This window comes from Salvia splendens, chromosome 2, assembly GCF_004379255.2.
Source record: "Salvia splendens isolate huo1 chromosome 2, SspV2, whole genome shotgun sequence".
Taxonomy (NCBI): domain Eukaryota; kingdom Viridiplantae; phylum Streptophyta; class Magnoliopsida; order Lamiales; family Lamiaceae; genus Salvia; species Salvia splendens.
The window spans coordinates 12,195,382-12,208,841 of NC_056033.1; the positions used below are offsets into that span (position 1 = coordinate 12,195,382).

The window sequence follows — 13,460 nt, forward strand, 5'->3', positions numbered from 1 at the left end:
CCATAGCTCTTAATAGGTATGTTGTTCGTTACTGTAGTGGCCGACACTTTCCGTGTGACGCGGTCAGAACGGGCGACCCATCACCAAACAATTGTGTTCCTCATGCCTTGTTTGAACATGCTGCCACCGCCACTCGCAGAAAAACAAAATTTTTTATACAGTAGTTCTTTATTTTTAGGATTTTAATTATGTAATTTTTGTTATTAATAAAATGTTTTTTTTTCAATTAATTGCATACAAATTTGGTTGTTGAGAGATGCAACAACATGTGATGAGTATCCATTTTGGCTTTTCATTATATTTAACCGGACAAACAGTAAGAGTTTTGGAATGCTTAAGCTTTACTACTGCTATAATCCAAACGTTTGAATTCCATTTTGAATTTAGAATTTCACTAAAACACCATGATCTTAGTTGGTGCTTGTTTTGCCATGTCATCTTTAAAATCTGTATGTGAATTGCTGATTTGTTGATTTGTTTAGACTTTGCAACTAATCAAAAGTATGATGTTGACATTTATGACTGTTACGTAGAAAATGAAACAGACATGAGTACAACACGAAAAATAGAAAATTATATGAAAATGAGTACAACAAATGAAATTTGATACGTCGTTTTCACTGCTTATTGCGTGGCATTTGCCTATGATGTGATATCGTCCAGTAAGTCATGTGTAGAAATCTTGTTTGATTAGAAATTAGAAGGAATACATAGTTTGATAAATTTATATACAAATTTGAAAATTGAATTGAGTAATTGAAAAACAAACACTCATTTTTAATGATTGACAATAAGTCTTATTTCATTAGTATTATTACCGTTAAGTATATCCCAAATTTCATTATTTTCAATTTAGTTACATTTGATTAGTATAAAATTGCGTGTAGGAGTTTTTTTATTATAACTGACCTTTCTTCAGTCGTAGTAGTAGTAGCATTGAAGACTTCAGTACCGAAAAAGTACATGAAAAAAGTGAATTTTGTTTTGGGTGCAGTGAGTTCCCAAATTTCTTCCACAAATTAATGAACTTTTAAGATCCATCGCTGAAAAGTCTTGACAATCAATCCAAAGTAAACTCATCCTCTAAATTCAACCAACAACGAGATAATCTCCTCTCTCTGCGCGCGCACACACACACCATTGCGCGATTACATGACCTCCGATCTGATCTGGCTGCAATGAGGCGGCGCGATTCAGTCGGCGGGGCGTGATTGCGATGCACTCGGGCGACAATCCACCGACACTTCCGTTTCCACTAAGTCCATTGCAGCTATTGAATGCCGGTGCCGGCGATTTCGGGGAGGGAGGTTTCGAATTGTCGCGGTATTTGTTCCTAGGATCGCTGCTCTTCTCGCGACAAGCAGGCGGCATGGACTTGTCGAAAGTCGGGGAGAAGATCTACAGCTCAGTTCGCTCCGCGCGCTCGATTGGCCTCCTTCCTTCCACATCCGATCGTCCCGAGGTAGTGGGAATTTCGCTGCGCCGAGCAGCCTCTGCTGAACTGATAATTGTGGTGCTGATACATTGTATCGTGACAATATGTGTGTTGCATTGTGAATGCGGCCTGTGAAGTTAATTATTTTGTGGTTATACATTGTATTGTGATCCTGAACCAGAATTTAGTTATTCATGTTTCTTTAAATGTCCGGGCTTATAGGTAACTTTCAAAGATGGCTTAGAGTATTCAATAAACTGCTCGAGCATTGATGTTTTATTTACTCAGCTTCAATGTTTGTAGCTGCTGAAATTTTGGTTTGTCTCTATAATGAAATTTATTTCATGTTTGTGCACTGATGGTCGCATTGGGGGGCTTTTTAGTTGATCAAATGAGCGGATTTAGAAGTATTAAGATTGTTCAAGATAGATGAGTTAAGATTTGCAGATAGAACAAACAACTGGAATTCACTATATATCGATTTGATTGTCTTTATTTAGTTATAGCCGAGGCTTGCTGCTACTTCTCTTTCTTTTATGTAAAATTGAAAATGTCGAATATCACGTTCTAGTAGGTTAATATGGTCTTTGATGCCTTCGATTGTTTCAATTTCCTGAAGAAACAATGAAAGTGGAAGATGAGTTAAAAATGCAGCACCATGATTAATATGCAAGGAAAAAAAATGAATCTGCAGAGTGTTACCACACTAAACAAACTGATTTTGTAATTTCAATAACTATATCCTTTTCATTCAGGTTGATCTGGAATTTTCAGAGTTATCACTGACTTTATAAATGCAACTATTCTAAAAACAGGTTCCAGTACGAGCAGCAGCAGCTGCAGCTGTGGCCCGTATTCTTGCTGGACTACCTCCACATCAAAGACATAATTTTTCAATCTCCGATGAACTGAGTTTCATGTATGGGAGTAGACCTCAAGGTCAAGCTGTAGATGAGCTCGAGAAGGAATTCTATGAGGAGGTTGTTTACTAGTATTTGTTTAGTGGCAGCATTGATTTTCGTATCTCTATATAAACAAACAAGACAAGGAGACACGTTGAGGTCAAATGATGTACATAAGCAGTTTAGTCCTTTTATATGTGGGTAATGACACCTTCAATGAGTATGTAAATGCAATTGATCGTTACATGGTAGAACAAGCTTTGGCTTTGGCTTCGGCTTCGTCAATATTGTAGGAGGTGCCTGATTTAAAAATTACAGTCAACCTTCTAACTATACAAGTATTCAATGACATACAATACACAAGAGGAAAGTTCTTGGAATATGATCGTGGTGTCGTCCAAATTGTTATGTATTATCGGAAATGGAAATGGAAATGGAAGTGGCATCTCTTAGCTTTTCTTCCAAATATGTTGCTTTTGCTGTTCAATACGGTGTTAACATTTATATTTTAATGCGACTATTATAATAAATGCTTTTGTGTATCTATCTGCGTTTATCTGAAAACCATGAATTTAACAGAAACTGCTGTGGATATTCCTTTTTTTCTTTTTTCAGGAGTTTGATCCTGTTAGACACATTTTAGAGCAAATCCCTTCCGAAGAAAATGAACCAGCATATTTTGAGGAACAGGTCTTATTCTTTAATTGACCTCTTTCTTCTCTCCATCATGTATGTGGCATTGTTGTTACCTTTGATTTGCTTAATGTAACATCAACATCTGTTCTCATGGCCCTATTTGTTTTCTTGTTGATATTCATTTTTATTCTACGGATTTCCAGATTTTCTTTGTTTTTGTTGCACTTATCAGCTGCCCTTATTTCTAGTTATTTACTTTTATGTCTCATCTATGTATGCCGCTAGTTGTCTTTTGTTTATACTTAGATCCATTGAGTACTATCAACAAGCTATCTCCCTCTGTTCCTTTATCATGTTTTAGGAGGATGGGGCTGGTGTTACTGCTTCGTAATTATGCTTCCATTTAAACCAAAATAGACATCTTAGTATCTTACCGACCCACTATTTACAGATCATTCTACATTGCATTCTTTTATAGGCCGCTCTTCGATTAGCACAACTGGATAAAATTTCCGAGAGCTTGTCGCGCCATGTAATGGAACATCATGAACAAATGGGTGAGTTTCCTACATTCCTGTCCGAGTCCTCTTAAGTTTCCTGGAATGTAGGAAAGTTCTTCTAAAGAATCCAGCAGTGCTACACCTTATATTTGTTTAGTCTATGTGAAGTAGTCTACCTTGCTAGATAACTTTAAATTCCTCTATTATATTTAGAATCTACTCTTTTGATCAAACTCCTCAGAAGGTGTAACTTGGTTCTGTAGACTCTCCCCTCTTGTTATACAAACCCTGTGGTAATCATTGTTCATTGTCATACAAGGATCCTTCTAGGATACTTGAAAATAAGGATCTTTAAGCTATTGTATAGTGTATACTGTATACTCAGGTCATTCTCTTTTAGGTACCGACTACGAAAGAAATGCCATAAACTTCTTTATTGCAATTACCGTTTTCCACTCGGAATTGGCTTAGCTATCACTTTCCAGTCCATATTTTTATCCCACATGATCATCTTGCATAAGTGTGTTGCTTATTTGGAACCCACCTTTCAAATCTCATCTCCTTGAATTGAATCTAACAGAATCAGTTGCTAACTGATTTGGTCGAGCCCAATTTTCTACTTCGGTGACTTGGTCACAGTTTGTACATATCCTTTAAATATAGTTTTTCGCTTATAAGAAAAATCTAGAGTGTCTGAGTTCCTACATTCTGGTAATATATTTGACTACTTGTTTCAGTAAATGGGATGAATCTGGTCCGAGAGTTGGAGAAGGACTTGAAGATTGCAAATGTTATCTGCATGGTAAGCAGGTGAATTTTTGCCATTTAACTGCAAGTGATTAGAGAGTAGTGCAACTCTTTGAACTTGCTGATAGATCTGATTAGCATTGCTGAACTCAGACTTTAATGGTTGACTGTGTTAAACTGCTCAAGTCTTTAAGATGTGGAAAACAAGTGGATGTCTATTTTTTTCCCATTTCCCAAAAGTTCCATATTTGAAATTAGGCTTATTTAACATCTTCAGATGATAGTTTCCCTGGAAAGCCAAGGTTGTCACCTTGCATCCTCTTTCATTATTGCAGAATGGGCGAAGACACCTTACCTCTTCAAGGAATGAGGTATCTAGAGATCTAATTGTTACAGAAAATTCGAAGAAGAAGCAAGTGCTACTGGTAATCTGCTCCCCTGAAAGTTTTGGTTGATTATTCCAATCTGTTTTTCTTTTTTTTTTTGGTTCCCTTCCCATCCAAGCCTTGCAGAGCAAAGCTTATGGGCACGTCGTCTAATGGCACCAAGAAAATACTTTACAGTAGACTTTCATATGTGAAATTGATGTTAATGTTTACCTAAGAATTAAGATACTGAACATGAAATACTTATTTGGGCAAAATTGTTGATCAGATTTGTCAAGTAGCATTACAATGAATTTCTCGTTCATTTTTTTCCTTTCGTTGACTATTATAACATTGACCTTAAATACTCTAGTCACAAGTTCTGGTAAGATTTACTTCACTACTGCTATCTTATGGCAAGAAATGAATTTGGTTGGGTATGCTTATTGTATATATCTTTGTATTACATGCTTTTAGGGGCAGATTCTGTTTGTGATTCTAAATTCTAATTGGAACTAAGTTAGTAACAAGTCTATAATGTTTTTACTACCTAGTATGTAATTTATTGCAACTTGCAGGGCATGCTTCCCATCTTGTCTGAGCTTCGTCATGCAGTGGACTTGCAAGTGGCTCTTGATACTTGTCTTGAGGAAAGGAGTTTCTCTAAGGTGCTAATAAATTTACATTATGATTATAGAGGAGTCTTTTCAATTCTTTATTTTTTTTCGTCCTCTTCTGCTGTTGGTTTTGCTTCGTATGCATATTTTGGTATGCATGAATATTCTTTCTAAATGCTTACCTTCACAATCTCAGGCTTTCCAAGTACTGCCAGAGTATTTACAACTTTTAGATAGTTTATCAGACCTTTCGGCTGTGCAAGAGATGAGCCTTGATGTTGAGGTGAACTGGACATGCAAATACATAAAAGAAACATGCTTTATTCACCATTGGTGTTTGTGCTTCTTCTTTATGTGTACATTTATGTTTATCTTTGATCAACTTCTATAGTTTCTTACAGTGTGTGATAATATTCTGCTTTTACAATATATTATTATTATTGTTATTATTATTACTCCTGGGTTTCATTTAATTGGACACAATGATTAAGTAACTAATATGGTGCAGGTTTGGTTGGGGAAGACTCTTCAGAATTTGGATTCACTTCTATTAGAAGTGTGCCAGGACTTCAAAGAGGATGGCTATCTCACTGTTAGTTCCAGATCAGCTTTACATAATATGAAGAGCTAGTCATAAAGTCCTACTTGCTTCCTCATGTTTGTAGATTACTATATATGAATACATATTATTCACAATTCCTGATTTTATGTGAAATGTATATATTCGTTGGTCATCTTTATCTGTTATTCTGCACATTCTTTTCATTTCATTATTGGTTGATGATGCCAAAGCATCCCTAAGTCATAGTCACGATAAAAAGACAAAATTAAGATCATAACTTTTATAGAAGAGCGTACTCCATGCTCTCACTTTCGATGGTTTGAATACGTCAAGTGGTAGCTATTACCATTTAAGTAATTCATCCCATGACCCATAGCATCCAGTGAAATCATGTCATGAATTATTGTCCATCTAAAGTATGAATAGGTTCTGAAATTAATAATTGCTTAAATCTTTACATATTTCCTGAGATAGCTGACAGATAAATCTGGTATCTCGATCTTCATATGCACTGTTGTTCTCATGTTCATGGCATGAACAAACGCTCGTTTACTATATGCTTGAGTGTAAATAAAGTTTGATTTGTTTTCTCAATTCGGCAGGTGATTGATGCATATGCTTTAATTGGTGATGTTCCTGGTCTAGCTGAAAAAATACAGAGCTTCTTCATGCAGGAGGTTCTCTCTGAAAGTCACTCAGTCTTGAAGACCATTCTGCAAGAGGCAAGAAAATTATTTTCATGAGAATCTAATTGCTTGTTATTCAAGTAAGGAGGTGATTGATATGATGCAATGGGATAGGAACAAATGATCATTGGTATATGCATTTTCATTCCTATGATCGATGTCTTGATATCAAGAATCACGGTCCCAATGGAATCACCCTTCGTAAAGTTGTCAGTACGTCCAAACCCAATGGGTTTGTTATGTCCTTTGGCTAAAACAATTAATATATTAAAATTAGTTCCTTTTTTTTTATTGGCAATAATTTTCAGCTTACTCAGTTCTTTTATGGCATAAGTAATCTATTAAAATTATAAGTACAGATTATTATTTATTTCATTGAATTTTTTTTGGAACATAACAAATTATATACATGCTAACATGCCTAACAAAATTGAAATGATTCTGAAGATAATTGTTTAGTATACTAGTAACTATTTTTGAGAAAAATTCATCCTTGGTACTCCAGTTAACTATTTAGAGGAACTGACTCCATCAAACATATAATTCTGAAGAAAAAGATAGATAGGCTGCAGCTCTTTTATTCATAATAAACTAATATTGGCTTGTGCTTGAAGCATGAGTAACATCAAGTAATCATTGATACATTACCAGACTACTAATATGATCAAGTGTACTTTTATGTAACTTTCCAAAAACACTTAACATGTTATATGCCAAAAGAAGCACACATCTGTATCACTGTTGTTTATAGGAGCCTTATTTTCAGCACCCTCAAATGCAATAATTGGGTTGCATGTTTTTATAAAACATTAAATGTTCTTATATGGCTGACACAAATTGCTTGAATTGCAGGACGTTGAAAATCCCAATCCCCAAATTACTAGGTGAGTCAATCTCATCATGTGATTTGGAGTTGGATATATTTTGCTTTGGGGTTTATTTTCCTCAAATGATGCAATATAATGATTTTCTTGGCTGTATTTTATTTTTTTCCAGGTTGACATACAGTGATTTGTGCACCCAAATACCAGAGTCAAAGTTTAGGCAGTGTTTACAAGCAACACTAGCTGTTCTCTTTAAGCTGATGTGCTCTTACTACAAAATTACCAACTTCAAACTTGAAGATAAAGTAAATAGTCACTCTCCAACTATTTTGTTTTATATTATTTGATATTTTTTTAACAGAATTGGAAGTGTTAGTGAAACATTGACTTTTTAGATGCCCTATTCTTTGTGAAAGGTGTCATCATGCCATAACCCAAGTGGTGATGAACAAGGTATGCTATCTGGGGTCTCTGAGAGTACTGCCAAAAAAGTTTCTTCTACTTTTCTGGCAGGAGAAGGCTCAGTTACTGCATCAACTGAGAGAGGATCTCGTTTGTCATCAGTGGAAGTAAGTTCGGCATCTGTAACAGATACTGAAGGTACCCATGGCCCTATACTCAACGATCATCCAACTGACGGGGGAAGAGATGATGGAAGTGAAGCATCAAGTAGCGGGTCTCCATGGTTCTTGCTGCGCAAAGATGCTGTGACGTTTGTTTCACTTGCCTTACAAAGAGGATGTAGGAACCTCTGGCAGCTTACCACAAGCCGTATATCAGTTTTGCTTTCAACTTCAGCAGCTTCTTCTACTTGCATTCATCAATTCTTAAGAAACTATGAAGATCTAAGTATATTTGTTTTGGCTGGGGAAGCTTTTTGTGGGACTGAGGCTATTGAGTTTCGCCAGAAGGTTAAATCCATTTGCGAAGGCTATTTTGTTGCATTCCATCGTCAGAGTATTTACGTAAGTCCAACTCTATGAGTGAGAGCATACACACAGGAATACCAGACTGTTTGTCATGCTTCTATGATTTTTTGAATGTTTCTTCTTGTCACAATTATGACTAAAATGTGTCTGGTTAGAAGCATTTATGCAAAATCTATACTCACCTTCAGCGCAAACATGTGATAGTTGCAAACATACAGGATTGCTTTTCCGAACAGAAATAGAAAGGTCGAAACTGAATTCATGCTAATTTAATATGAATGTGAAAAATATAGCATTGAAGTAAGTTGATAATCTTTTACAAGGTGTATTTTGAAATCGGAAGGAAATGTAGGATGGAAACTTGAGACTTAGATCAATATTTGCTTTCCAAGGTCTAAAGATGATCCTGGAAAGGGAAACTTGGCAGATTTTGCCACCAGACACAGTTCATGTAGTTAGTTTTCCAGGACTGGTGGGTGATGGAGCAGCTCTCCTTGTTTCATCTGTCAGTTCTCCCCGTGCAAAATTGCTACATGACAGTAAATCATTTGGAGTCGCTAGTGGGTCAAAGAAGGGTGGATTTTCATATTGGGTTGAAAATGGCAAGCTGTTTTTTCCAAAAGTGAGTGGCAGGTCTGAGGAGCATTCCAACTCCTTCCAGTCCAACGGATCAGAACATGCTACTAAGATACCCAGGCAAACTAAATCTTCCTCTGACGTTGACACAAACCATGTTAATGGGACTATCCCAGAAGAAGAAAATGAGGATCTCCATGCAGATTTTATTGACGAAGATAGTCAGCTTCCGAGTCACATTACCATACCCAGTCATTCAAGGCATAGCTCGTTACATTGGAACAATGAGGATTCGATGGCACAAACAGGATCCTCCCTTAGCGTCCTGAGGTAAAGATCTAAGTTCTTCAATTTTGTGTATAAAATGCTATGGTTCCCATATAAACATTAAGCTGTATTTGCTGAATAGATCGATGGACAAATACGCACGGTTGATGCAGAAGTTAGAGATTGTCAATGTTGAGTTTTATAAGGTGGGCTCCTCTGCTGATGGTTACTTGTATTGGCAAAATGATTTTACTTACATATTTATAGTGATGCCTGTGCCTCAATGTTTTTTGCCCTGGTTCTTGTCTTAGGCTTTTCTAGTAATTGCATTTTATTATGTTTCACAGGGAATTTGCCAATTGTTTGAGATCTTTTTCTACTTTGTGTTTGAGACATTCTGTGAGCATAATACTCCGACTATTGCTAAACGCACCAATGGTTCTATTCCTCGTAAGTTTTTTTTCTCCTTTTACATTTGATAGAAAATTATATCACAATTATCTTCCAAACAGGACAGGTTTTTCGGCAGGTTTGCAATAGGTGGCTTCTCCTGAACAAATTTGCTCTTATTTTCCTCAGACAAGTTAAAGACTGCAATAGCAAGAATTTCACAAGAGTGTGACCAGTGGATAAAACATCAACCAGTATCAACATCTTCATCATCCCCAGCATCTTCAAATCCATCATTCACACATATGGATGTTACCCCTACTAGTCCTCCCAGTCACATGAATCATTCGTCTTTCGGACTGAAGGTATTATGCCAATGGAGTGCTGTAATGTTTCTGTTGATTATTTTACTACTTTAGGAGTCTCTTAGATTAATTTGTAGTTTTGTACTAGTGAAGAGAAAGCATTTATTATACTCTTATGCATTACCTATTCTCCCTTCAGCACTAATTCTTGAAGCTTAATCATATGTTTCCCATCTAAAGATTTAGGCTGAAAGGAGATGTTAAACCAATAAGTTGATATGCAAGGTTTCTCCCCTGTTTGTCTGCTCAATAGTAATCTTGTACAAACATTCCTCCACACGCATGACATGGTTATGACCATATAACTATTTTTGTGATCTGTAAACTACTGTGCTAAAAGATCCCATTTACACGTGATTTTACTGAAAATGTACTTTAGTTTGGAGTTGTATTTTTGACTAATATGTGACTAATTGCATTGACATAATGCTGCAGGAAAGATGTGCTGGGGCTGACACTATATCTCTTGTTGCTCAATTATTGCATAGATCCAAAACACATCTGCAGTCAATGCTTCCATGCAAATATGGAGCACTAGTGGAGGACTTCTATTTTCACATGGTATGTTTTGCATGATTATTTAGGGTAGTATTCTACTCCATTAGGTGTCCACTGATATGTGTATTTATTTCAGAATGCAATTGTTTGGTTTCTCCCTTCTTGCTTATTTGTATTTCAATAGTTGTTTCTATCATCATTATGAAACTACACCATTCAAAATACAATAATATATAGCCTATGTAGTTTTTTTAGTTTCATGCCCAGAACAGTGTTGTTTGCTGTGGGTTGACTGCCCATCTTTTCCAGGTTGATGCTGTGCCTGATCTTACTCAGCTCATTCATAGAACAACGGCAAAATCGCTACTGCATATCAATGGGTGAGACAAAAAAAAGACAGTTCTTATACTGTAAAGTGATAATTTAATTTATTTTAATTGTTTGTGAGATATTCGTAAGCTGGTCAATGAAATATCTATACATCCTATAAAACATCTGTGGATAACCGTCCCCCTTTATAAGGCCTTTTAAGGGGGAGGGATACTTATATAGATTAGATGGGGGAGGGATACTTATATAGATTAGATGAGATCTTCACCAAGTCGATGTGGGACAGAATTTAGAGAATTTAACCGGAATGACACATCGGTCACGTGGGTAGGAAATGCAAGAGATAAGAGAACCATCATTGATGTGGGCCGGAAAGGACATCGGTCTTCCACTCGTGAGGTAGATAAGAGATAAAGAGAAAACCATCATTGACTTGGGCCCGCTCTGATACCATATTAGAAATGGGCCACTCACCCCTTAAAAGATCTTATAAGGGGGAAGATTATCCACACTTATATAGATGAGCTAGGATCATACACCAAGTCGATGTGGGACAAGATTTAAGAGTTTTAACAACATCAAATATCTCTGATCTCACATTCCTCATCTAAAAAAAAGTCTTATGTTTCTTATAATGGTTTTAGTTTAAAAAAAGTCTTAGAAGATCTATTTAAATTTTTAAATCCTATGACTACAGCATTGTTTGCACTGGAAGAGTGATTATTGCCGTTATGAAGGGAAAGGAAGTAATGGCTTGCTTTGGTTGTGCTGCAACATTCTTCTTCTATCTTGCATATTTTGCTCTTAACTCTTAAACCTATCTCATCTTTGGTGGTGCTGTTATATGTTAAAAACATCGATTGTCTATCTCATGTAGGATATGTTTCCTCTGTTATGGCAGCAGCTTTAGTGTTGCATAGCAATATAATAGTGGTATTTATTGGATGATGGTTTGAGCAGGTATGCTGATCGCATTGCCAGTGCTAAATGGGAGGTGAAAGAGCTTGGAATGGAGCATAATGGGTAAGTTTTCTCAAAGCAAGCAATATCTTTAACGTTCCACGTTGTGGATCCATGAACATCAGTTACTTTGTTAGAATAAGAGATTATGATTTTTACAGTATATATTACTATCTACTGATAAAATAGTCATATGAAAGGAATGATAAATGTGATAATCCCATATTATATGTCAGAGTGAATACATCAACAAAGCAAATGCCAAACCTGAAGAATATAATGCACCTGTAAATATTCAAGAAAAAGAAACAGTGCAATTATTTGTTGGGTTGCATATTAGAAATATTAACAGTATCCGAAGATCACTAGCAAGTCATTATATATATGGAGATAACACGATGAACTATTCTGAATGAAGAAGTGAGACAGGATTAAGAATGAATATGAAAGACCACAGCATAACACAGTTGGTTACTTGGTTTCAAGGAACAATAAACTAATTACTGAAGCATTAGATGGAATTGGATGACAGATTTTGATTCGTTAATCATGTTAGTTATCTCCTAATGCAGTGCTATAATACATTGTAAAACTTTTGCAAATTCAGTTAAATTTTCGATAGATATGTCTCTCCACATTGAACTTAACTTATTGATTTTCTATATTTGTGAGCATGATCAGCTGTGTGCTTTCTTGTGCTACTAGGTATATACACTGTGGTTGAAAAAATAATTGGTATACCTCATGTTATTAGGTATGTTGATTTATTACTGGGTGAATTTAAGCACTACAAAACAAGGATTGCTCATGGGGGTATCCGGCAAGAGGTAATGAGTTTTAAATCATTCATTACTAAGATCTCTAGTATATTTCTCATATCCATGTGGATATGCAAAGTCGCTGATGTCGGTTCTATACCAGGTTCAAGACCTCCTCCTAGAATATGGAGTTGAAAATGTTGCGGAAACTCTTATCGAGGGCCTATCTAGGGTGAAGAGGTGTACTGATGAAGGACGGGCACTCATGTCGCTGGATCTTCAGGTATCATTGTACTTCCCACTTCCATGATACAATTTGTGGTTTGTTTTCCTTATTTGATTTGGACCACTCCTCTTCCAGGTTCTAATAAATGGCCTAAAACATTTTGTCTCAATCGATGTAAAGCCAAAATTGCAGATAGTAGAAACTTTTATCAAGGTAGACAAATATTTTTATCCTTTAAATATAGATACAGATAGAGATACAGATATATCTGTGTTGAGTTTCCAACCACTTAGCCGTTGTCACTTTATACGCAGGCATACTACCTTCCAGAAACCGAATATGTCCACTGGTCGCGTGCTCATCCGGTATAAAATCTTAGCTTATTATGAGTCTAACTAAATGGCTCTGACGAATCCAAATATGCTTTTGATTGTGCAGGAATATAGTAAAAGTCAAATAGTGGGGCTTATCAATCTAGTGGCAACCATGAAAGGTTGGAAAAGAAAAACCAGGTTGGAGATCTTAGAGAAGATAGAATGATGTATTCCTTAAAATGTTTTGCAGTCTTTTTCACGAATTTTTGTATTTATATATATGATCCAGTTACTCGGATTGAACACTACACAATTTTTATAGGATCCAATTGAGGTTGTATATGTGCCTAACATGTAATATATGTTCTGCCTTACCAAGGGTAAGGATTGTATATTTGGATAAAGTCTAGGGCTCCTCAGTTCAAGTCCAGTGTGCATTCACGAGAAGAAAAAAGAATTCATTTTTTCCCTTTCCTTTTTTATTTTGTGCTTCTTCTTGATCTCACCATTGATTAGTTTATCAAGATTTCCATCTCCACCAGGAGTAGTAAATGACTTCCGTTTGAGCAATAT

At 36.0% G+C, this 13,460-nt stretch overlaps 1 protein-coding gene across 1 annotated transcript; it reads left to right on the forward strand.

Moving 5' to 3' along the window:
• Positions 1 to 947: 947 nt before the first annotated feature.
• On the forward strand, positions 948 to 13,367 carry LOC121788480 (syndetin-like). The gene is made up of 25 exons (XM_042187146.1): positions 948 to 1,462; positions 2,251 to 2,415; positions 2,953 to 3,027; positions 3,452 to 3,530; positions 4,211 to 4,275; positions 4,556 to 4,645; positions 5,164 to 5,253; positions 5,399 to 5,485; positions 5,711 to 5,794; positions 6,367 to 6,486; positions 7,303 to 7,334; positions 7,447 to 7,579; positions 7,691 to 8,243; positions 8,596 to 9,109; positions 9,189 to 9,252; positions 9,394 to 9,496; positions 9,626 to 9,801; positions 10,237 to 10,362; positions 10,609 to 10,679; positions 11,590 to 11,652; positions 12,344 to 12,416; positions 12,511 to 12,630; positions 12,709 to 12,786; positions 12,888 to 12,938; positions 13,012 to 13,367. The coding sequence occupies exons 1-25, from the start codon at positions 1,217 to 1,219 to the stop codon at positions 13,111 to 13,113; spliced, it is 3,360 nt and encodes a 1,119-aa protein (XP_042043080.1). The 5' UTR covers positions 948 to 1,216; the 3' UTR covers positions 13,114 to 13,367.
• Positions 13,368 to 13,460: the final 93 nt, after the last annotated feature.